Below are 25,768 nucleotides of genomic sequence, written 5' to 3'. Positions count from 1 at the left end.
TCTGCTGGTGGTCCCATCCTTTCAGGTGTAATCTCGAACCGCATCGCCAATTCAAGTGAAATGAAATTGGCCTTGGCTCCTCCATCGAAAAAGATAAGGGCTTCTTGATCTTTCACTTTGTCCCAAGCTTGGCAAAGTTCTGTACTTTCATCGATCTGGCTTGGGTCAGTTCCCATGCAATCCAGTACTAGTGCTACTTTCATCTTGCCTTTTCTGCCACGTTCCTCTGTTGCTTTAGAACTCTCAGGCCTGTCTTCAGTCTATCCTTGCGGTGCCTTTTTGGGGCACTTGTCACAAGACGGGCTCCACGTGCCAATAGCAAAGAACAGATTGAGCAGACTTTTAGCACTTCAATAACAACTGAATTGAGAGAGAGAGAGAGAGAGAGAGAGAGAGAGAGAGAGAGAGAGAGAGAGAGAGAGAGAGAGAGAGAGAGACGAGTGGCGGAATTCCACCCTAGAGAGTATTGTCCCCAAACATAGGCGCCCCTTTCGGTGTTTCTTTATATTGCATCAACACAGTACAAGCCGGTACTTCAAACTCTGCACCTTTTCCAGGAAGCATGCCAAAGAATGAGCCCATGGCCTCATATTGAAAGGCCCTAGGCCCCAAATGCAGTTTTACATGAAAAGCCTTTAAACTCAAAAGCATCGATCCAAAAACAATGCCCAAAAGCTGTAAGCGTAATTTACGGAAATCCGTACAGCCTGCCATGTTAACATGTCAGCGCAAAACGCGAAAATCCGTATGACTTGCCACGTCAGCATTGTCATCATAATTTCCAGAGTGCTACCACGTCATCAATTGCGCGCGTGTGCGAGTGGGTTCTGCTTTATTTTAATTCCTTTATGTCACTAGGGCCCCATCGGACGGGGTCCCCATAAGGTAAGAGGACTTCTTCTTCTGTTACTTGTTCTTCTTACGGTTTAGGCCCCTCGGCCAAGATCTGCAAGTTGGCTCCATTCTTCAGGGCTTTGACACGTCAGCAGTTTGTGACAGCCCCCCTTCTTGAAAGAAAGTAATCGTCTGCGATTATAGCATATCTCCAAAACAACTCAAGTTAGCTCTAAAAATTTCCGAGGGGCAATCAATTTGCTCTTTTTTTTGTCAAGGAGTTGGCTTTTGCTCTCGGCTCTTTTGATCAAGGAGTTGGCTTCTCTTTTCGTCCAGTTCACAACTCTTGATATTCCGGCGTAGTAAAATTAGCCATCACAGCGAGACTGCACTGATCTTCCACGGGTGTCTTGATGCACTAAAATTACATACCCAGGCAATCTGATCCAATTAAAAATATTCAATTGTTGGCACATCACAATGCAGCACAAATGCTCACATATGCATGTTACAATACATGAAACATAAAGACATCGATGAACACTCCTCCCGCATAACCTAACAAGGTTCGGGCCGGGAGATATAGAGGCCTTTTACAACCAAACGCCCCCCAGACCGCAGTCTACGTCAGTTGGAGGTGCTAAGAGTAACCACTGTTCAGACTTCTTAATACTCCTCGCGCATAACCATCCAGGTTCGGGCTAGGAGTAACAACAATAATATTTTTCAAGCATACAACCAAACGCTCCCTAGACATCCCGTCTACGTCGTTTGGAGGTTCAAACAATACCAAAACAACATTTCTCACTACTCCACCCGAGAGTAAAATCACCAATCATTGAAACCAGGTATTAAAACGAGAGTCAAACATTTCAAATCGGCACCAAGACAAGTTCAAAACAGATACCATCCATTTTAGACAAATTTTAAACAAATTTTCAAACAATACTTTCTAGCTATAAAGAAAAACAAGTAGAGAGTTCATTCGAGGTTTTGGTCGGACAACCAAACTTTGAGGATGACTAGCTTGTCCTTCTGCATCACGGTGATGATTCGGTTCCGAACCTGGAGAGTCGCATCATTCTTGTTGTGCCAAGACATGCCCAAGAGAACGTCGCAATTGCCCATGCCCCGTGACTAGCTCAGCTTCAATTTCTCCACTCTCTGCATCATAATTAAAGTGCATCTGCTTTAAGAATTCTGTCACAAGACGGACACCACGTGCTAGTAGAAAAGAACAGATTGAATAGACTTTTAGTACTTCATTAAGAATTGAACTGAGAGAGAGAGAGACGACACGCGACACGGAGTGGTGGAATTCCACCCCAGAGAGTATTGGCCCCAAACCTTGGCGTCCCTTTCGGTATTTCTTTATATTGCATCAACACAGTACAAGCTGGTACTCCAAACTCTGCACCTTCTCTAAGAAGCATGCCAGAGAATGAGCCCTAGCCTCATATTTAAAGGCCCTTGGCCTGAAAAGCAGTTACAGTAAAAAGCCTTTAAAACTCAAAAGCTTCTGGTCCAAAAGCAAAGCCAAAAAGCTGCCAGCGCAATTTACGGGAATCCGTACAGCCTACCATGTCATCAACTAGTGCAAAACGCGGAAATCTGTACAGCTTGCCACGTCATCATGTCAGTGCAATTTTTGGAAATCTGCCACGTGATCAATTTTTGCGTGTGTGCGGGTCCTGCTTTATTTTAATCCCTTTATGTCGCTGGGTCCGATCGGACGATGTTAGGTGCAGCGGAATGAATGTTTGCGCTTTGCTCAAGATAAGTGCTCCGAACTGTGCTCAAGGTTCCTTTTGTTGTTATGGAAGGTAGAGCCTTCCGTTCTTAATGAGAGAAAGCTATGATCACAAACAAAGTGAATGGACACTGTGCGTGAAAGTGTATGAGACTGAGAGATAGAGAGAGAAGAGAGATACGACACCAGAGACGTTGTAAAACCCTCCTCCGAAGGCCCCACTCTCGTTGGCAAGAGTGGTCTACTTATGGTTGCACAATCTGGTACAAATGGTATGCATGGACTGATGCAAGTCTAGGCTATGTCGACGATGATGACGGGGATGACGAAGTCGACCTAAGGGCTGAAATCTGCAATCTATCTACTGCTGTCCAAAAACGCTATGGGCTGAAATTTGCGACTAGTCCAAAAACGCTGATTTTGGGGGCTGTTTCTGTGGGTCTTTGTCGCTGAAATTCTGCAGGGTTTAGGGCTGAAAATTGAGGTTTCTTTAGGCTGAAAACTGATGGTCTTTCCGGGTTGAATCTGCTACTCTTTTAGGGGCTGAACTTGCAGGTACTTCATGGCTGAAAAACGCTGCATTGCTGTGGCTGAAATGCTGCAAATCTGCAAACTCAGTGATCTGCAAAAACGCTAGGTTGCTGGGATCAAAAATGCTGGGTGCTGGGCTTCTGTGGCGATGAAGCTGATGCAAAACGCTAGGCGATGATGCTTTCCAAAAACGCTAGCTTGCCGAGGCTGTGGATGAAGAAATCGCTAGGGAAAAGGTTCTTCTTGCTTGGAGGGGGAAACCGCCAAGGGGTCTTGTTGAGAAGTTGCCTGCTGAGCTTGGCTCCTGTTGCCTCTTCTGCCATTTAGTGCTAGTCTATGTTTGCTTATATACAAACTTACTCAATTTGCTTTACCTACTTTCCAACAAAAGTCACTTAAAAATAACAAGTGAAAAACGTCAAAAACAGGTAAAATAGGCTAAATGCACTGGAAAATTCCCCTAACTGATTCTAATGGATTCTGATGGGAATGCTTATTATCCTGCTGTGTGCAACCAGAGGATATGCATCTACACTAAGTGACCGGGCATGCAAGGTCTACGAATAGACTCACAAAAGTATCAGATCACTTTTAATCTAGACTGATTGGACTGACTGAACCCTTGTCGTGCTGTAGCTTGTCCACGGACACACAGGGTTGGATGTGTCACGTGACAGACGGGGTCCCCATAAGTTGGTAGGACTTCTTCTTCTGCTACTTGTTCTTCTTAGGGTTTAGGCCCCTCGGCAACATCTGTAAGTTGGCTCCATTCTTTAGGCTTTGACACGTCATAAGTTTGTTACATCTTCCCTTCTTGAAAGAGAGTAATCGTCCGCAATTACACCATATCTGCAAAACAACTCAAGTTAGCTCAAAAATTTTCGAGAGACATTCTGAGGGACAATCAATTTGCTCTTTTTATTAAGGAGTTAGCTTCTCCTTTCTGCTCTTTTGATCAAGGAGTTAGCTTCTCCTTTCGGCTGTTTTGATTAAGGAGTTAGTCCTTTCGGTTGTTTTGATCAAGGAGTTAGCTTCTCCTTTCGTCCAGATCGGAACTCTTGATATTTTGGCGTAGTAAAATTAGCCATGACACCGAGACCGTACTGATCTTCCACGGGTGTCTTGATGCACTAAAAAATTACATATCCACGCAATTTCATCCAATTATGAATATTCAGTAATTGGCACATCACTATGCAACACAAATGCTCACATATGCATGTTACAAGACATAGAAACATAAATCCACCGATGAACACTCCCCCTGCAAATAACCATCTAGGTTCGGGCCATGAGTTGTTTAACGACTCACTCATCACTCCTCCCGCAAATAACCTAAAAAGGTCCGGGCCATGAGATATAGAGGCCTTTTACAACCAAACGCCCCCCAAACCGCAGCCTGCGTCGTTTTGAGGTGCTGAGAGTAACCACTGCTCAGACTTCTTAATACTCCCCCCGTGAATAACCATGCAGGTCCGGGCCATGAGTAACAACAACAATACTCCCCCCGTAAATAACCACAAGGGTCCGGGCCATGAGTAAAAACAACACTTTTCAATCATTCAATACTCCCCCCGCTAATAACCACAAGGGTCCGGGCCATGAGTATGAACAAGCATTTCCAAACATCTTTTCTCACTACTCCACCCGGGAGTAAATTCACCAATCATTGAAACTAGTATTAAAACCATAGTCAAAACAATTCAAATCGGCACTAAGACAGGTTTAAAACAAATAGCATCCATTTCAAACAAATTCCAAACAGGATCACCAAACAAGTTCTCAAACAGATTTGAAACTTAAAGAAAGCAATCTCGACATCAGTCGAGCTCGAAAAGTCGACCGACTTTTCATCCTAGAACTTGCACCCAAAATTAAGGTTAGGTTCATTCTGTAAGGTCGTAACCGAGCACAGCATGGGTCCATCAGCTCTTGGACAGATAGTGTTTCTTTCGCGGCGATGGTAGTCCCAAGATAGCAATGGCACTGAACTTCCAAGGTTATCAACTCGAGAAGAGACATCTATTGAGGGATGTCGAGAAATTTCAAGATATAATCTGCTAGGGTTTCATGGCAAGCATTTCAGGATGTCCCAATAAGCAAGAAGTTGCACTCCGAAGGAAGATGTCATAAACCATACAACTTCGGGCAAAAATTTTCTTGAAAGCTTGCCAAGTCCTTGGAGTATGCAGCTTGGTAGCTGTAGACATCAACATCTGCATGGCACCGCTTCTGAGAAAAACAGTGACTTGAAACAAATCTGGATCCTTCTCTTGCAAGTGATCTTAATTGGCTTATGCCCTGTAAGACATGAGCGGTGAAGACGGGAGCGCGCTCGATGCGCGATGAAGTAAGGGTGGAAGTGGCTAATAGGTCCGGGACACCGGAAGGTACACATCGAGAAACGTTTGGTTACAGTCGTCCATGGTTTCGATCGCAAGCATTTCAAGTTACCCCACTCTACGAAAATCCGGACTTCAAACATAGAAGTCATAAAACTGCGTGCAAAAACTGTCTTGAAAGCTTACTAGGTCCTTGGAGCATGCGGTTCTGTCGCGATTGAACTCCACCGTTGCATAGCATTATCTTTAAGAAATCCCGCTACTCGAGAAATCTTGGATTCTTCTGTATAGTTCCCCAAAGCATAGATGTTGTCGAATTGGTGTAGGAACTGCAATGCTTTCTTGTGATCTTTCACCCTGGAAAAAGTGAAAAATTTGATTGCGTGCCGTCATCTTTGAAATCTTTTGGTTGGTTAGACGCATATCCCGGGTATGGATAATAAGGGTATCCATATGGGCTCCAACCATTGTAGCCTGGTGGCGGTGGTGGTGGTGATGGAGGTAGGGGCAATGGCGGTGGCAAAGGCGGTTGCACTCGATCAGGGTCAGATGGCTGCACCATTTTCTTGAAAACTCCCCCGATCAGAACATATGGCTGAGAAGGTTGTCGGTTGGAAGCTCTCGTACTTTCTGATGCCAGAGGAGGAGGTACCACCTGGGGCATCAGAGGGGGTAACATGTAGTTCAAAAATTGTTGAAAACTTTGCAGCATCGAAAGATTCTGCTGAGGATGCCGCGAAAGAATGTCGTGAAGCTCGTTGAGCAAAAACTGCAAATATTTTACCGAATCCATAAATTTCATGTCTTCGGTTCTTTATGGCTTATGCCTTGTAAGACAGAGCGACGAAGACGGGAGCGCGCCTGATGTGCGATGAAGTAAGGGTGGGAGTCGCTAATAAGTCAGGGGTCGGGACCCGAAGATACTTCAAGTAAAATTCCAATAGCTCTGTCTGCTCTTTTGTAGGATCGGTATGCTTTCAGAAAAGCACACGCTTGATGCTTTGATACCACTGTCACAAGACGGGCTCCACGTGCCAATAGAAAGAACTGACTGAACAAACTTTCAACACTTTAATAACAACTGAACTGAGAGAGAGAGAGAGAGAGAGAGAGAGAGAGAGAGAGAGAGAGAGAGAGAGAGAGAGAGAGAGAGAGAGAGAGGACCGCGACACGGAGTGGCGGAATTTCTTTATATTGCATCAACACAGTACAAGCGGGTACTCCAAACTCTACACCTTCTCCAAGAAGCATGCGAGAGAATGAGCCCATGGCCTCATATTTAAAGGCCCTAGGCCCCAAAAGCAGTTCTACATGAAAAGCCTTCAAACTCAAAAGCATCTGGTCCCAAAGCTGCCAGCGTAATTTGTGGAAATCCGTACAGCTTGCACGTCAGCATGTCAACGCAAAACGCGGAAATCCGTTCGACCTGCCACATCATCACTGTTAGCGTAATTTTCGGAGCGTCCGTATTGATGCCACATCATCGCTGCAAGTGTGGGTGGATGGGTTCTGCTTTATTTTAATTCCTCTATGTCACTGGGGCCCCATCGGACGGGGTCCCCATAAGTTGGTAGGATTTATGCTACTTGTTCTTCTTAGGGTTTAGGCCCCTCGGCAAGGATCTGCAAGTTGGCTCTATTCTTCAGGGCTTTGACACGTCGGCAGTTTGTGACAGCACTTTGCAGAGATGTGCCCTTGTTCCCCGCAACCAAAACACTTCCCCTCTTTAAGATAGTTAGCCCTTTCTCGAAGAGTCAATCGGGGTCCTGTATCCTTCTTTTCCTGGGAACTCTTTTTCTTTCCAATTTCATTGTTGGAGTTTTGTCTGGTCCTTTGAGTCAAGATCTCATCAATGGGGTAAGTCAAATTCCCCAAATGTATCGAGAAACCCCGTTTCGCATGACCAATTAATTCTTGTATAGAATCCGACTTTTGTTCAAGGCAACAATCTCGGATCTCTGTAGGGAGTCCGCAACAAAACCGCTCAATCTGTTCTTTAAAGGTGACCTCCTTAAATGAAGAGGTTGGTAGAAAAGAGTCCCAAAACCTCTCGCAATAAGCATCCAAAGAATCTCCCTTGGTCACCGAAGATGGTTCCAAGCGGTTCTTACATCCCGTTCGTACTCCCGGATTAGCCAAGAAGAAATAAAGAGCCGTTATAATTTCAACCACTTGACTGGAGCTTCTTTCCTCAGAAGAAGAGTGGACCACCATGTTCGAGCATTTCCTTTTAGAAAAGATGCAACCCTCCTGATCTTGGAGTGCTTTGAGTAATGCCCTCCAGAGAAGGCTATGTCAAACTGTTGGATCAAGGCCAAAGCCCTCGGAGCATCTTGGAATCCAGAAAAGGATTCAAATTTTATGGATCGTCCACCTTCTTTAAATTCCTTTGTTTTCTTGCTCTTGTCTTCCAGGAAGTCATATTGGTTGGCTCTGTAGAAGTGGTTCTTCGCATAAAACATGTGGTCATCGGAGTCCGAACTGTCATACGATGACTCCTGCGTAGAGCTATTAGAAACTGGTCGGAATCTGACTTTTTCTTGCTCTTTCCGAAGCTTTGCTTTTTGCCCTTTCTGTCCTCCTCGCTCGAGTCGGCAGAGCTAGAAGAACTATCAAAAGAAGAGGAGGAAGAAGAATTGGATAGTCCTTCAAAGCGTACACGCTTCTTCTGCTTTCTTGCAGATGCAAAAGAAGATTGACGGCCCAAGTAACCAGGGTAGTCAATCCCCTTCTTGCGCTTCTTCAATTGCTTTTTGGATTGATTCTTCGTGTCCAAAAGGTGACTGATTTGAGTCTGAACCGCCTCTTGAAGTTCTTGTTCTGTAAACATCCTCAGAGAAGGAGGTTTCTTGATTGCCGGTTTGATCGGTGGTTCGGTGGCTTTCTGCCACAAAGTGTGCACTTCAGCGATGGATCACTGAGACAAAAAATTTGCAAACTCAGGATCTTAGCAAACTGAAGCACCTGCTTTGTGCACTAGTCAACCTGTTGTCGACGTTGCATCTCTTGGAGTTCATACTGTGTAGGCTGAGGTGGCCCGTACTCATCTTTTGTTAATTCGTTTAAATCTTTTGTGTTGTCTCCTCCCGCCTTAGCGATTGCAGAAGAAGTCAGATAATTCTTTTCGGAATCCATAAGTGTTGCGAGAAAAGGGATCGAATTTCCCGATAATAGAGAAATCGTGTAAGGTGCAGCGGAGGTGAATGTTCTGCTTTGCTCAAGACGAGTGCTCCGAACTGTGCTCAAGGGTTCCTTTTATCTACGGAAGGGAGAGCCTTCCGTTCCTTTAGTGAGAGTGCAAATGATCATAAACAAAGTGGGAAACACTTTGAATGAAGGTGTTGAGACTGAGAGATAGAGAGAGAAGAATACGACACCGGAAAAGTTGTCAAACCCTCCTCCAAGGGCCCCTCTCTCGATGGCGAGAGAAGTCTATGCTATTGGTTGCACAAATCTGATACAAGGTGCTGATGCAAGTTCTTGATGCAATGATGCAATGAGGATCTAAGTCGGAGATGACGGCGACGACGACGACGGCTGGAAAAACGTTGCTTCTGTAGCATGGCTGGAAACACTGCTATTCCTGGCTGGAAAATGCTGATTTTAACCTGCTGAAAACGCTGATTTCAGATTGTTAAAAACGCTGGTACAGCTGGCTAAAAATGCTGATTTGTCTTACTGAAAAAACGCTGGACAGCAGGGGCTGAAATCGCTAGTACTGCAGGCTGAAAACGCTGAAGTTGATATGCTGAAAACGCTGGTCTACTGGCAGAAAACGCTGAAGTTGAACTGCTGAAAACGCTGGTCTACTGGCAGGAAAACGCTAGGTTTGCTGAGGGTTCTTGCTTGAGAAGAAGTGCTAGAGGGCCTGCGGCAAGAGGTTGCCTGTGCTCTCCTTGCTTGTTCTGCTTCTAGTGAGTGATTGCTAGTTTCCTTATATATTAACTTAGCAAAATGGCCCTACCCAGTTTCCCAACAAAGTCACTTAATAATATTAAGTGAAAAATTGGCTAAAATAGGGAAAATAGGTTTTGTGCACTGTAAAATGCTCGTGATGGCTACTGACTGTAACACTGATGATCATGCTGTGTGCAACCTGAGGAAATGCAACTACTCTAAGCGTCTGGATATGCACGGCCTGCGCACAGGCTCACAAAGGTGCCAGAACACTTCCTAAGACGACATGAACCCTGGACTTGAAGTAGCTTGTCCACATGCACATAGGCTTAGATGTGCACGCGACAAATCAGTCGTGCTCTAATACCAGTGTAACAAACTTGGACACCCCAAGTCAAGATTCTACCATGACACAGTAGAGATTCACTTCAAAATACTTCACAGATCAAAAGAGAGTCGACATGGCCCGACGTAGTTTCGTGCCAAGAGATACTGGCCCCAAAGACTGGTGCCCCTTTCGGTATTTCTTTTATATTAATCTTTGAGCAAAGTACAACCAACCCACGGGTGCTCGCTCTCCAACTCTACGTCCAGATGCACTGCAGAGTGAGCCCCCCTTGGGTCCTTATGAACATTACAAGGGTTGCTAAAAGCAGAGCCCCAAAAGCATTAAAATCAAAAGTAAACTGTCCCAAAAGCTTTGACTTAAAAATCGGCCAGCCAAAAGCAGCCAGCGTAAGCTGCGAAAATCCGTACTGTCAGCCAGTGTAAAAAGCAAAAATCTGTACACATTGCCAAGTTAGCATCTAATCAACACGTATCACGGGATTCCGTACAATTGCCACGTCAGCCAGTCAGCACAAATCACGGGCTTCCGTACAACAGCCAATCAGTGTGTGTGTCCGTCGGGCACTGCCACGTCGTCAGTTTGTGACACCTACCTATTGACAGGACACCATCCGGTGGTGATCCGTGCGGTCTCTCGGTGATTGCCGCAGCTTACGGTAGCTTCTACAATGTAGATTCTTTAGTCTGGCTTTCCTTGTTTCAGAGGACGTTTACTGCACAGATTGCTACATATGGCCTTCTTGGAGTTTTTCACAGCTTAGCCACCTGGCCACACTGGGTTACAGGTTCATGCATTGATAGGCTTCCGGTCATTCTCATGACGGTTCCTAGGCTTCACCATTTTCTCCAGACGGTTTGACTACAGACACCACAGATCCTATTGGGCAGGACACTTGCAGGTCTATTGGCACTTCTTTTACAACAAGGAGTTGTTTTCACACTTAGTTGCTTAGCCACCTGGCGACACTGGGTAACAGGTTCATGCATTGACAAGCTTCCTGAAACCGGCCTGTATTTTCAAAAAGGGCGGTAGACTTTAGACTTAAACCTTATTTGCTTTCACCCATTTAATTTGTCGCCCACTTTACCTGTACTTTCAACACACAACAAAAGGGGAGAGGGATACAGGCTGCTAGATTGCACCTGTATGAGAAGACCGACACGAGATTGGCCCCTAACTTAGGCGCCCCTTTCGGTATTTCTTTATTGTTTAAAAGAGGGAATAAACGCTGTGGTTCCCTATAAGCTGCCCCACACAAGCTTGGCTGAATTTCAACTGTTCCGGCCCGATTTCGGCAGCATAACTGTACTAGGACACTTCATAGTCAGTATTCCCACGCATTGACTGACTTTCCCGACGCATACGGGCACTTTGCAAAACCTGGCGAGAATCTGCAGCACGCTGAATTCTCTGTTTTCAGCCCCGAAAATACGCCAGATCACCTGTACAGCGGTCCCCTCGCGTCCCCGAACCTCCTGGGGGTATTAGGGACCGTTTAGGACCAAAACCCTAAACCTGCAAAAATACACAGCAGGCTGTAATTTACTGTTTCGGGCTCCGTTTCGTGTGCCGGTCGCATCCGTAGCAAGTCCTCGAGCTCCCGCACTTGTAGGGCTACTTGCCCTTTGAATCGGACGAGATTTCTGGCGTGAAACCTCTCCGAACTCACCTGTACCTACGGGGGATTAGCCGCTTGCTAATCCAGTACCTGTGCAAGAGGCTCTTGCCTCGGCAATCGCGCATGAACCCACACAACTGTACATTGGTCAATTGAAAAGCCCACTAGTGGGGCATAGCATACTGCCATAGAGGAGAGAGAGGGCATTGCGTAGCGTGCAGGGCATCACTCCTGGCACCGCACTGTACATAGGTGTAACTAAGTCGGACTTTGTAAATAATTAATTTATTTACGAGAAAAGAATTATCTAATTAGTTGTGTGCACACCAGAATAGACCTAGCAGTTCTAAGGCCTCAGGTGAGCCTAAATGCGGGCCACAACACCTCAAAGGGACCTTAGCAGAAATTACCTTGAAGCCCTAATGATTGGGAAATCGGGTCTTCAGAAAGGGGTAAGCAGTAGCCTCAGGTTTTAGGCTCAGAAAAATACGCGCGTCAGTACAAGCACATGAATGAGATGGGGTCCTTAGAACAGTGACCCTAAGGCTAATAAAGCTAATAAAGCCTTAGGGTAAGTTTCGTGAAATTAAATTTAATGGTTCGTGCCCGGGCGGGCGGCCGGCCGGACAAGTGTGAACAGGTAAAGGCGGTGCAGTACCCGTGCGGCATTGCGCCGGCAGACCTTTGGTGTTCTCATAAAAGAATCATTGGTAGCAGTTGTTAGTTAGTTGCACATTTTTTTTTACTTAATGAGCTAGAAGTTTTTAAAGTCAAAAGTTGAATGGTTTTTAAGTTTTTAAAGTAAGTGTGCCAAGTGGCACACTTACCAATGCAAACTAACTCTCTCTCACTCTCACTCTCACCCTCTCTCTCTTCCGCTCCCCCTCTCCCTGATGGCTATTTAGGAGCCCCCCCTCCCCCATTTTCAAGGCTGGCAGTGCACCTACCCCCCCTAATGTGAGCGTGCTCTACGCGGTGGAGCCCTCCATTGAAGCTTGAGAGCAGCCCCTTGCGACATATGTGGTAGCCTTGTGCTCCCATTGTCAAGAACAAGGGATCTCACAGTCATAGACACCTTCTGGTGAAGTTTCATCGCGAGAAGCTGCCGTAGACGCTCTCTTAGCAGAGTGCGGCTGCTGTAATTCTCTGTTTTCAGCCCCTAATCACCTCGATTAGGGCTGTTTTCAGCAGATCAGCCATAGAAATTCTCTTCTCTCTCCTTATCCTAAGTCTACATCAAGTTTGGCGCGATTCCATCGCGAAGAAGACCTCTGTTTCGGCGTAGGGGTGTGCACAGGTAAGAATTTCAGGTTATGTGCAGAAAATTACAGCAAGCATGTGCGTGTGCATTTTGCTTGTTTCTCTTTTGTGTTCGATGCATGAATGAATGAGCATGAAGGCAACACATAACGGAAGATGGACTCTCCTCTGTGAGAGCTTTCGATGAGCTGTTTCGGAAGATAGACTCTCTTTTCGAGAGCTTCCAACCAGTCTCGCAGAAGAGGGGAAATCCCCTAAGCAGTAAGAAAGTGGAAACACTTTCTCAGTCAGTAGTCAGAACAGAACAGAACAGAAGAAAGAATAGAGGACGGGCGTATGCCCCGTTCTTGTGCTTGTAAAGATTCTCCCTTAGTAATAAAGAAATTCTCTTTATGGGGGGGGACCAGCCCATCTTCTGGTCCCCAATGAAGTGTCAAGTTTTCTCGCTCCCTCTAATTCTCTTGAGTATTTGAAGTGCAATTAAACTTCAGTTTACGCTTCCGTATTTTTGTGACAGTGGTATCAGAGCAAGGTCCTCTCTCTCTTCCTGAAGGGATTGACGACTCTTGGCAGACTGCAGAAATGGGAGGACGCGAGATAGAGATCTCTCTCCTTCAACAGCAGGTGGAAGAGTTGCAGAAAGCTCTCTCCCATCCAGAAGTCCAAAAGATTCTCCATACTCTTGAAAAAGGGAAGGAGAAAATGCCGATGGGGTCGGGAGAAATCCCGTAGAACCCAAAGGCGCCACAACCAAGAAAAGATCCTTTGATTGGAACTTCCCGCATGCACGAGAGGCAGAAGAAATCTCCAGAACGTCATGTGCGGTTTAATCCAAAAGTTCAAGAGCAGGATTCCCCTAATTCCCCTCAGTTCTCTTTCATGAAGGATCTTGAAGACATAGTTTCTCCGGAAGACATGTTTCTCGACGATCCGTCCAGCAAGAAATACATTCAAGGGAAAGGACTCCTGTCCCCAAGGAGTCTAAGCATCGAAAGAAGGAGCACCATAAGAAGAAGCACCACAGGTAGAAAACATTCAAGTCGGGAGATAAAGATGTGAAATTCGACGGCTACAATGGACGACGTGATAATGACCAAGCTTTGGCTTTCATCCGCCAATTTGAAGTTGCATTTGCTGAAGGGAATTTTAAAGAAAGATCCAAGCTTCGCCATGTTAGTTTGTACCTGAAAGGCACCGCCAGCAATTGGTGGTTAACCCTTATCCTGGAAGATCGCAAACCCCAAGATTGGACCGCTTTCAAAAAGGAGTTCTACGCACAGTTCCTTCCTCCAGACTATGAGGAAGAGGTAAAGAAAGAATGGGATCGACTTTCATAGTCAGAGAACGAAACTGTTCCACGCTATGTGGATAGGTTTTGGGACGTTCTCTTGAAAGTCACTCCATTCAAGAAGATTGACGATTCGGAGAAGATGCGCAAGTTTGAAGCAGGTTTGCATGAAGCCTTGCAAAAGGCTATGAAGCTTTACCCTCGAGGTAACTTGCAGATACTTATGGAATCAGCCTGCATAGCTGATGGAATACATGACAAGGGTACTCCCATGAAGATGGAGCAAAGCACTTACCATGCTAAGCAGAAGGCTCTCCATGAGCAGCCTATCTCTTCTACTTCTTCTCAAAAGAAGAAAAAAACCGCCTCCGAAGCAGAAGCAAAGCCAAATCAGCCCAAGAAAGGGAGATATCTCTCTCCTGCTGAGTTGCGAACATACATTAGTGAAGGAAGATGCTTCAAGTGCGGACAAGTTGGTCATATGAAGGGTGACTTTCCTACCAAACCTCCACAACCACCCTCTTCCAATGCAGTCCCAGATGTACAGGGAAATACAACCAAGGATGGAAAAGAAAGAGCTCTTCTCAAAGCATGGGGTAGTATCAACAACCAGCGGGCTCTTATTTTGTTTGAACCTGGTAGCACAGACAACTTCATCTCTATCAAGCTAGCGGACGACCTGAACTTGCAGCCCAATCGTTTCGGAGTCTCTATTCAAGCGCAATCTGCTTTCAAAGGGCAGAACTCAAACTCCACTCCAATCATAGGGAAGTTGAATCTAAAGGTCGTCGACTACAAGGATCAAGAGTCTTTCTTACTAGCTTCACTTGAAGGATGCGATGTTATCTTGGGAATGCCTTGGCACTACAAGATGCATCCCATTCCTGACTATGTTCAGAAAACCTTATCTTTTGCTCATAAAGGAAAGGAGTATCTTGTACTTGCAGATGGAGGTGATTGGCATATTCCTATCGCCAACCACATTGCCATCAAGAAAGAAATGAAAAAGTGTGTTTCAACGTACTTGATTTTTGCAAGAGAGAGAGAGATGTGTCTGTTTCACAACTTTCTTCCTCTTTAGAGCAAAAAAGACTTAAGTTAATAGAAAGATATAAAGATTGTTTTGCAGATGAACTTCCAAATGAACTCCCACCTTCGCGACCTGAGGATCATACCATTGATTTGATCCCAGGAAGTTCTCCTCCAAATCAGCCCCCTTATCGAGTTAGTCTAATGCAGTAAGAGGAAATTCTCAAGCAGGTTAACGAACTTTTGGAGAAGGGCTTAATAAGGCCTAGTACTTCTCCATATTGTTCACCTGTCTTGCTAGTACAGAAAAAGGATGGCACATTCCGCATGTGCATAGACTATAGATCTCTAAACAAGATCACAATCAAGTATCGATTTCCAATCCCTCGGATTGACGACATTCGTGATAAGTTACAAGGAGCCAGTGTTTTTAGTCGTATAGACTTGAAGAGCGGTTATCATCAAATCCGCATAGCTCCTCAGGATGTGCATAAGACTTCATTTAGAACAACCTTCGGGTTGTATGAATTCTTAGTGATGCCTTTTGGACTCACTAATGCACCAGCTACATTCAACAGAATGATGAGCTACATTCAACAGAATGATGGATAGAATCTTCCACTCATATAGAAGTTTTACAGGCGTTTTCTTTGATGACGTCTTAATCTTCTCAGAGTCGGAAGACGAACACTATAAGCATCTCGCCTTAGTGTTTGAAGAATTACGCAAACACAAATTATTTGTGAATGCTAAGAAGAGTGAATTCTTTTTAAAAGAAATCCACTATTTGGGCCATATAGTGTCTCACAATCAGGTGAGAATGGACCCTGATAAGATTCAAGCAGTTGTAGAATGGCCTACGCCAACTACAGTACATGATGTACGAAGTTTCCTCGGCCTCTGTTCTTATTATCGGCGTTTCATTCGAGCTTTTACCCCGATAGCAGGTCCCCTCCATGACCTGACAAAGAAGCGGATTCCATTCCATTGCGGGTCTGGACAAAAACAAGCTTTCGAAAAGCTTAAGTATCTACTCAGTCACGGACCTGTTCTCAACGTCCTTGATCTTCGCAAACCTTTCGAGGTATACTGCGATGCATCTGGAGATTGTGTAGGAGCAGTTTTGAACCAAGAGGGTCACGCGATAGCCTATGAAAGTCGGCGCCTTAAAGATGCAGAGTTGCATGTCTCCATATACGAGAAAGAGCTAATGGCAGTAATTCATGCTCTTTCCATTTGGAAACACTGTCTATTAGGAGCTGATTTTATTATCAAGACAGATCATCAAAGTCTTCGCTACTTCCTCACACAAAGAAAGTTATCAGAAAAGCAGATGAGATGGGCCAACTTTCTTTCAATGTTTCATTTTCAGATTTTACACACTTCTGGAACGAAGAATGCAGTTGCAGATGCTCTCTCCAGGCGTCCAAAGATCAATGCACTAACAACAATTTATCATGAGGAACTAGAATCTCTCAACGAGATGTATCCTCAAGATCCAGACTTCGCCACAATTTGGGCAGATCTTCAAGCTGGTCATTCAAAGCCACCTTATTGTATCAGGGATAATACACTCTATCGTCAACAAGCAATATGCATAGCTCAGCCCTTAGGACAAAAGGTGATGGATGAAGCACATAATTCTCCTTATGCCGGGCATCGGGGAATTGCTTCCACCACTAGTGCCCTCGAAAGGTATTTCTTTTGGCCAACACTCCGTGCGGACATTGAAAAACATGTACGTGAGTGTTTAGTATGCCAAAGAGTGAAATATGACAGACATAAAGTTTATGGCAAGCTTCAGCCGCTCCCTGTGCCTAACACGCCATGGGAAAGTATTGCCATGGATTTTATTACGGATCTTCCTAGATCCAAGAATGGAAATGATGCAATCTGGACTATAGTAAACAGGTTCAGTAAGCAAGCATATTTTCTTCCAGTAAAAAAGACGATCAAAGCTGATCACATGGCTAGAATATTTCTAGCTCAGATTTTTAAACACCATGGATTGCCCAAGACTATTGTCAGCGATAGAGATCCCCGCATGACGAGTCTATTTTGGCATGCATTGTTTGAAAACTTGGGAACTAAGCTTGATTTTTCATCAGCTTATCATCCTCAAACAGATGGTCAAAGCGAAATTGCTAATGCCACTGTTTTAGATCTCCTCAAGTGCTATGTTTCGGAACGACAATCCGAATGGGAACAGTACTTACCAATAGTTGAGTTTTTGTATAATAATACCATACATTCCTCAACTGGTAAAGCCCCCTTCGAAATTATTTACGGGAAGCCACTCTTACTTCCTATTATGGTGACCAAAGAAAACATCTTCGCCGCAGATGAATTTGTGCGCAATATTAATATTGCCCATCAACAAGTAAAGCAAGCGATTCTTCGTACTCAAGAGCAACAGAAGAGAAAAGCAGACAAGCACCGAAGGAATCTCAATCTTGAAAAAGGACAATATGTCCTGCTTCGGTTTGAGAAAGCTAGATTGAAAAAGCGAGTCGGCAAAGGGAAAGTTGTCAAACTTTCCCATAGATTCTACGGCCCTTTCAAAATTACAGATAAAGTCAATGATGTGACTTTCAGATTGGATTTACCTTATAATTGGCGAATCCATAATGCTTTTCATGTCAGTCTCCTCCGACCCTATGTTGAAGATCCTCCTGAAGTCGAAGAGACTGAGGAAATCCTTCAACCTGAACAGATAATCCACCACTCGGAGAGACAACTCAAGTCGGGGAGTCTACATCGAAAGTATTTAGTCAAGTTCAAGAATTACACTCCTTTAGATGCAAAGTGGATGACCGAGTCTGATCTCAAGGACTACCCTAACATCTTGCACAGTTATGTTGACGCTCTACAGTTGAGGTCAACTGTTTAGAACCAAGAGGGATGTAACTAAGTCAGACTTCGTAAATAATTAATTTATTTACGAGAAAAGAATTATCTAATTAGTTGTGTGCACACCAGAATAGACCTAGCAGTTCTAAGGCCTCAGGTGAGCCTAATTGCGGGCCACAACACCTCAGAGGGACCTTAGCAGAAATTACCTTGAAGCCCTAGTGATTGGGAAATCGGGTCTTCAGAAAGGGGTAAGCAGTAGCCTCAGGTTTTAGGCTCAGAAAAATACGCGCGTCAGTACAAGCACATGAATGAGATGGGGTCCTTAGAACAGTGACCCTAAGGCTAATAAAGCTAATAAAGCCTTAGGGTAAGTTTCGTGAAATTAAATTTAATGGTTCGTGCCCGGGCGGGCGGCCGGCCGGACAAGTGTGAACAGGTAAAGGCGGTGCAGTACCCGTGCGGCATTGCGCCGGCAGACCTTTGGTGTTCTCATAAAAGAATCATTGGTAGCAGTTGTTAGTTAGTTGCACATTTTTTTTTACTTAATGAGCTAGAAGTTTTTAAAGTCAAAAGTTGAATGGTTTTTAAGTTTTTAAAGTAAGTGTGCCAAGTGGCACACTTACCAATGCAAACTAACTCTCTCTCACTCTCACTCTCACCCTCTCTCTCTTCCTAGCGCCCCCTCTCCCTGATGGCTATTTAGGAGCCCCCCCTCCCCCATTTTCAAGGCTGGCAGTGCACCTACCCCCCCTAATGTGAGCGTGCTCTACGCGGTGGAGCCCTCCATTGAAGCTTGAGAGCAGCCCCTTGCGACATATGTGGTAGCCTTGTGCTCCCATTGTCAAGAACAAGGGATCTCACAGTCATAGACACCTTCTGGTGAAGTTTCATCGCGAGAAGCTGCCGTAGACGCTCTCTTAGCAGAGTGCGGCTGTTGTAATTCTCTGTTTTCAGCCCCTAATCACCTCGATTAGGGCTGTTTTCAGCAGATCAGCCATAGAAATTCTCTTCTCTCTCCTTATCCTAAGTCTACATCAAGTTTGGCGCGATTCCATCGCGAAGAAGACCTCTGTTTCGGCGTAGGGGTGTGCACAGGTAAGAATTTCAGGTTATGTGCAGAAAATTACAGCAAGCATGTGCGTGTGCATTTTGCTTGTTTCTCTTTTGTGTTCGATGCATGAATGAATGAGCATGAAGGCAACACATAACGGAAGATGGACTCTCCTCTGTGAGAGCTTTCGATGAGCTGTTTCGGAAGATAGACTCTCTTTTCGAGAGCTTCCAACCAGTCTCGCAGAAGAGGGGAAATCCCCTAAGCAGTAAGAAAGTGGAAACACTTTCTCAGTCAGTAGTCAGAACAGAACAGAACAGAAGAAAGAATAGAGGACGGGCGTATGCCCCGTTCCTGTGCTTGTAAAGATTCTCCCTTAGTAATAAAGAAATTCTCTTTATGGGGGGGGACCAGCCCATCTTCTGGTCCCCAATGAAGTGTCAAGTTTTCTCGCTCCCTCTAATTCTCTTGAGTATTTGAAGTGCAATTAAACGTCAGTTTATGCTTTCGTATTTTTGTGACAATAGGAGGGAAAGGAAGCACTCCATAGCTCTTAACCTGTGACAAAAATCTGCAAATGAGCCCCTTCTCCCTTAAAATTCAGCGCCACTTCTTCATGCATGAGGAAAGTGCACAGAAATGTGCCACTTGGCACATTTACAGCCTATTTCCCGTTTCGGGGTTGCCGCCTAAAAATCTTCCAACCGGTTGCCCAGTTGACTTCACGGCAGAGTAAGAAAATGTTCCCCTTGTCATTCCGGAGGTAATGACGCAAACACATTTTCAGGTCCCAAAATAGCAGTTCCCTAAATTTTAGGAGATGCTGCCATTGTATCTTTCTAGGTCATCTGACTCCCTTTGTACATTGCAGCCACACCCATAATTGAAATGTAGCCTCTGTAGCAAAGGATTCCACTTTGGCTAGTCAATGACCCCACTTTGGCTAACCATAGTCCTTGTCCAACCTTAGTGCTCTCTTGCCCTCAGGCCTGGACTCCCTCTGGACAGTTCCACACTAGCTATGCAATGCAGGGCAGTTAAATTTCCCGAGGGGTGTTTCCAAAAAGTGAAAGTAAATAAATAATAAGAAAGAAATCAACAAAGAGGATAGATAGTAGTCACACGTTGGTGACTCTTCCGGTCATTATCATGACGGTTCCTGGGCTTCACCGTTTTCTCCAGACGATCTGACTACAGACACCACAAATCCTATTGGGCAAGACACTTGCAGGTCTATTGGCACTTCTTTTACGACAAGGAGTTGTTTTCCCACTCAGTTCGGAACCTTCACGTTATATCTTCACTTTGTACTGGCGGAGTACAGCATTTTGCTACACTGCTCGTGACGGCACTTTACCATGGAGATCTCTCGGCGGTTGAGACACCCCAGACTGTTGCTACACTCATGGAGTATCCTTCAACAGACATCTTTATCATTTGCCTCACATCTTCGGCTTCACGCGGTTTGTTCAACATCCAGTGTTGAGAGGGGGTGTTAAGACTTACACCACTCTGTTGCTTCACTCATGTCTAGGGCAGACATGTACGGCTAGTATGTGACCGAGGTGCCCCCCCATAGTCTAGGTTCTACTCGGTCCGACCGCTTGAGTTTGGAGCCAGACGTCCACTTTGTCCGGGCGCCATCTCAGATTTCATTTATTTCTTGTTGGGTCGTGGGGGATTTTTCTAGGCTTTGCCCTACCTTCCCTTGGGCACCTATTTATGGGGCCAAGGGGATACCCACTTCCACAGATCACAGATCTCATCTTGTTATTGTGTATTGGGTCTTCTGCTCAAAATAGTCATGGGGGGCTGATCACCTCCTCTTCCACCATACCTTGCGTTTGTGATCCTGTCTCGCTCTCTCCTCTCTCACGCTTCCGCACCATAGTTATCCGGAATGGGAATCCGGGACGCGGAACGGGGAACGTCAACGGGTGTGAAATGCCATTCCCTGTTACGAATACTCACGTCTAAAACACGGAATGGGGATTCAGAACGGGAAGTTAGAATGGGAATGGGGAATGGAGACTTGAAAATGGCCATTCCCTGTAACTATGTTCCGCACACGCGCACTCACAGTTATCGACCCGCACTGGTAGAGTGCCAGTAATTAGCCTGTGAGGATAGGAGTGCGCAAGGTCACCTCGAGGAGGTGAGGCCGGGTGATATGGGTTGCTCGGTCTTACAGGTCCACGCCTACATCCTCGGACATTGGCCCAGCGCGGGGAGCTACCGGGTGGTGGCTATAGTCGGGTGGTTCATCTGATGCATGTCTGTAGGCGGTCCGTGTACGCGGGAGATCCACTCCGCATGTTCGTTTCAGTCCGTGCCATGACTATGTGCGGCATTATCATGCATCCATTCTCTTTAGTACTCCTCCCGGGAGTAAATCACAAATCTTTGAAACCAGAATCGAACCAAAATCAAGCAATCTCAAATCGGCACCAAGACAAGTTCAAAACAGATAACATCCATTTCAAACAAATTTCACACAATATTTTCAAACAATTTCTCAAATAGATTCTCAAGCAAAGTTCAAAAAGTGTGTAAATAAGAATTTTAAAAACATTCTGGTGTATCTTGGTCAAGCCAGCTCAAAAAGACAGCTCGCTTTTCATCTTGCATCAAAATTAAGACTAGGTTCCTTCCATAAGGTTGTAGCCGACCGCAGCATAGTCCATATGCTCTTGAATAGTCATAACTTGTAAGGTGTAGCATAAGTGAATGTTGAACTTTGCTCAAGATGAGTGCTCCGAACTGTGCTCAAGGGTTCCTTTTACTTACGGAAGGGAGAGCCTCCTGTTCCTCTAGTGAGAGAGCGCAATGATCACAAACAAAGTGTGTAAACACTGTGCATGATATATGCACCATCTCTCGTGTCATGATGACTGTTGGTGTCATTGACAACATAACATTGACTTGTTTCATTAGGCAAAATTGTTTTCTCAGCCCTTTTCTTTTTGCCATTACTACACACCTCATATTAATGCGTCACTCTCTCTTGGTGAGATTTCATGAGACTTTTCTTACCTTAAGGCAACTGATTCTTTTATGGTCCTTAAAAGCTGACAAGCAAATTTGATGTAAACATGATCTAACTGGATCACACTGATTGTCTTTTTCTTAAACTGTGCAAGTGGTGCTCAACAAGATGTATTCAGGTAATTTGCTTTGGAATGTTTCTTCATTGCTGGGGTCATTTCTGTGGAAAATGCACAGATCTGGAAGGATGGTATCTTGGCGGCAACATGCATTGCCTGATCCTCTAGCTTGACTACTTTGCCATCTTGGCTATGATCTTTTCATGTTCATGTCCAATATCGGACTTCTAGCCTTTGTACATAGTTGTTTGATTGGTCATTTGACCACGTACATTTCTTTTAGGTGATTACCCATGAGAGAGAGAGAGAGAGAGAGAGAGAGAGAGAGAGAGAGAGAGAGAGAGAGAGATTTTTGCAGGTGGAATACGCAGGCTCAGAATTCCACCACAGTTAGGGTACGGTGATCGAGGAGCTGGGTGCCGGGCAGGTAAATTATGTTTCCTCTAGATTCTAGGACGTGCGTGCGAGTGGTGTCTATAATTGTGTGTGTGAGAGAGAGAGAGAAGAGAGAGAGAAGAGAAGAGAAGAGAAGAGAAGAGAATTTTAACGTAGTAGGAAACTATCCCAAGAGACCTTAAAGATCTATCCAACGAGAGAGAGAGAGAGAGAGAGAGAGAGAGAGAGAGAGAGAGAGAGAGAGCTTATATACAGGTTCTTGTCTCATCCCTCCCAACTCTGTGCTGCTGTTTGATGTGGAGTTCGTCGGGAAAGCATTTTAGTATGCTCTTTGGAAACTGATATGTATATTTATTCTTTAAATGGAGATGGAATGTTATTTTAAGAACCAGTTTGGACCACCTTTGTTATCAGGGGTAGCGAAGTCACGAATGCAGTGAAAAGCAAGAAACAAACAAAAGCATGTGAAGCTTCTGGCAATGGCAATGAATGCCAGTCTGCTGTCAATAATCATTTTTGCCTGAGCTATGAAATGTACAATACATTAAGAAACTGGTTACTGGAGCACATATAGCGGAATGAGAAGCACAATAGTTGAAGTCAGAATATGGCAAAGGGAGAAAGGTAAGTAATTATTGTGATCAACTCCTTGGCAAAGCTCCTAAGATTTTGAAGTTAGATTTGCTTTGTGCATGTACTGAGATTCATTATTCCTCTCTCCTACAACATTCTGTCAATGAGTAGGATCTAGATTTAGTAAGTGACTCAGGGATTGAGCTAGTTTTTCATTAATCGTATTATTCAACCATGTATTCCGCTTGCCTTTACGAAAGGAAAAGATACGGAGTATACTTTGGAAATTTAAGACTAGTCATGGTCTGCAGTAACGTAAGCTCCTTGAAATTTTTGTTTGACACTGACCAAGAACCTAAACCAATACCCAGATGTGATGGCTCCTTCCAAAAAAGATCTTCTTGGAAATGTAGATTGCATATGCACTTTGCACCCTGGCTGTAAGCTTTATTGATGACCTTTTTAGCAAACAACTTTGGCATATGAGGCTGGGAAAAGAATGGGGAGTCGATGTGAGAGACACAATCAAACAACTACTTCGGATTTGGTGAATTAGCTGGTGTCGTGAAGTTTCAATGAAAGGGATGGAAGTGACTCTAGGAGGATCATACGACATCGTGGCTTTTGTAGGGGTGTTCTCAGAACGCTAACCCTACGACGGATTGCCACACGCACAAGAGGCTGATGGAGTGGATGCCTTACCACTCAAACAATGTGTCGAGGATACCAAGCGATAGGTTACCAAGCAATAGGCACATAAAATCCTAGAATGTATCATCAGCAAGGCATAGAAAATGAATGGTATCTCAATGGCAAGCAAAAGTATAGAGTTCATCAACATGAACTTGTATGATAGAGGAATCGTGTTTATTGGCAGAAGAAACTAATTCCCATGGCTCATGGGTGTTGGTGATATTGGTGTCTTCTATCACATGACTATGAAGACAATTCTCTTTAATTTTATAATAAAGCTTTTATGGTCTCCTTTATTGTGAGGGCTAAAATGAGTGCAAATTGGTCCACTAATGCACATACCTACGCTTTTCTTTGCTAATACTTGTGGAGGATTCAGAAATGCCTTGTATGTTTCACATTTAAGAGGACTCTACTTTTCTGTAGCTAGCAACGTCATGAAGCATGCTTCCTTCAACATGGTTTTAGTGTTAGTAATAGCTATAGCTAGTCATGTCATGGAGTGCCCTTCCTTCATGCCAAAGCTATCATAATATTGAGTGTTGGCAATATGATTTGAGGTGACGCTGGAAGGAATAATCTTCAGAGCCTAAGTGCTCGCATGGCTAGTTCTAGAGTGTGCAAAGGCACACAATGAGATCGAAGGATTAAGCCATACTCTAATTTTGCAGGCTTAGGACATGAGTTAGCAAAATATATATGTTTACCTACCTCCAATATTAGAAATGGTGTTGCCATATGAGCTCGTATGATGTGTAAGCAATGGAGAAAGACATTCTGGGAAAGTGATAATGGAGCAAATGTTGTCTAGACTTTCTGCATATTGACTTGTGTGGTAAGATGCCTACACAACTTGTATGTGGATCTTCATATTTCATAGTGATAGTTGTTGACTACGGTAGGAAGTTGTGTATGGAATAAGGCTTTAGCTTTCGGTAAGAAATAAGAATGGCTTTTTTTTTTGACACATCAAGAAGAGAATCCATAAGCATGGTAGCATTCTATCGTCTATGAATATTTCTACAAAAGTAGAGGGTCAAGTGGCAATCAAAACATTTGCAAGGCCCCTACACTAAGCAAAACAATACAGGTAATTGATAAAAATGGAGCAGGATCGATATAATAAGGGGTTGCTGAATAAGTTTTGGTCAAAGGCTATCAACACATCAATCTACGAAAAGGTCCAGGAAATTGGCCAACTTGCATGGATGCGGAAGGAATCAGTGCTTTGAAAGCATGGGGAGTAGATTGGAGGTTGTTGAAAATCACTCTACAAGTTTAGGCGATAGCTTTAATGGGAGTTAGTGGGAGTGTCATGATCTAAGAAGCCTCATGCAGAGTGTTGTTTTGCAACGATATCATGATGGAGAGGGACATTGATGGAAATTGTGCGTCTCAGTAGTGATGGAAAGTCATGCATCGCCATAGGAGCCTTTTTTTTCACGTTATGGATGATGCTCAAGTCGTGTGGGGCGACAAAATGGAGTGCACTATGCCTAAAGCAAGTGCATGCAGTTTCATTGCAGGATATGTTAATCATGGTGACCTTTGTAATTGTGTCGTTGTCGTCAACATTCTAATCGACTTTGTTGAAGATGCTTGATGTTAAAACATTTGATGAGGCCTCCAATAGTTCCCCCCCCCCCCCCCCCCCCCCTTCCTTTTGGAGGGCATGGATGTAAGTAGCGCATGAGTTTCTTTCCTTTTGGAGAGCATGGATGTAAGTAGTGCATGTTCGAGAAGTAGTGCATGTTTGAAAAGCGCCAAAGGTATCTTTGTTGCTTTAGTGAAGTATACGACTTAAGAGGTTAAGGTCATACAGTGTCGTCATTTGATGTTCAAGGACTAGCGTCTTCATGCTGTGGACAAAGAGTAAAGGTCTTCCACTTATCTTCAAGCAAAGAAGTAATCACTATGAACATTCCTCAAGAGCTATCCCCACCATAAATGAGAAGGATGCTTCAAAGGTGATTATGGAGAGTAGAGGAGCAAAGGAGGGCTTTGCCCAAGTAGTGAACACAACTCTGATGGCAAAGAGTAAAGGATCCATTGAGTGGGGAAAAAGCACTCAAAGACCTAGGATCAGAAGTTGGCACCACAAAGAAGGCGTTGGCACCAAGTATGGAACTAAGTGTTAGTTTGATAGTACAAAAAATTGTCCTTGAATGGAGACCCAATTACAAAAGGTCTTTGAACATCC

At 44.5% G+C, this 25,768-nt stretch overlaps 1 protein-coding gene across 4 annotated transcripts in view; it reads left to right on the top strand.

The window, feature by feature from the left end:
* LOC147448158 (peptidyl-prolyl cis-trans isomerase FKBP13, chloroplastic-like) overlaps nt 1–22,908 on the top strand; it is a 33,917-nt gene extending 11,009 nt beyond the window's left edge. The window contains exons 4-6 of one of the 4 annotated variants that reach the window (XR_015189690.1): nt 22,278–22,333; nt 22,558–22,624; nt 22,717–22,908. Coding sequence is in view for 3 of the 4 variants with exons in the window: in XM_086524016.1 (XP_086380142.1) it covers nt 22,265–22,333; nt 22,558–22,624; nt 22,717 (137 nt within the window). In the remaining variant the exon portion in view is untranslated. Of the gene's footprint in view, nt 1–22,264; nt 22,334–22,557 lie in introns of all 4 variants that reach the window. The other 3 variants (XM_086524016.1, XM_086524018.1, XM_086524015.1) reach the window with 3 other exon arrangements.
* The last annotated feature ends 2,860 nt before the right edge of the window (nt 22,909–25,768 follow it).

Source organism: Adiantum capillus-veneris, chromosome 11 (assembly GCF_014529385.1).
Source record: "Adiantum capillus-veneris isolate H3 chromosome 11, ASM1452938v2, whole genome shotgun sequence".
NCBI lineage: Eukaryota > Viridiplantae > Streptophyta > Polypodiopsida > Polypodiales > Pteridaceae > Adiantum > Adiantum capillus-veneris.
This window is presented reverse-complemented; position numbering and strand designations above follow the sequence as displayed.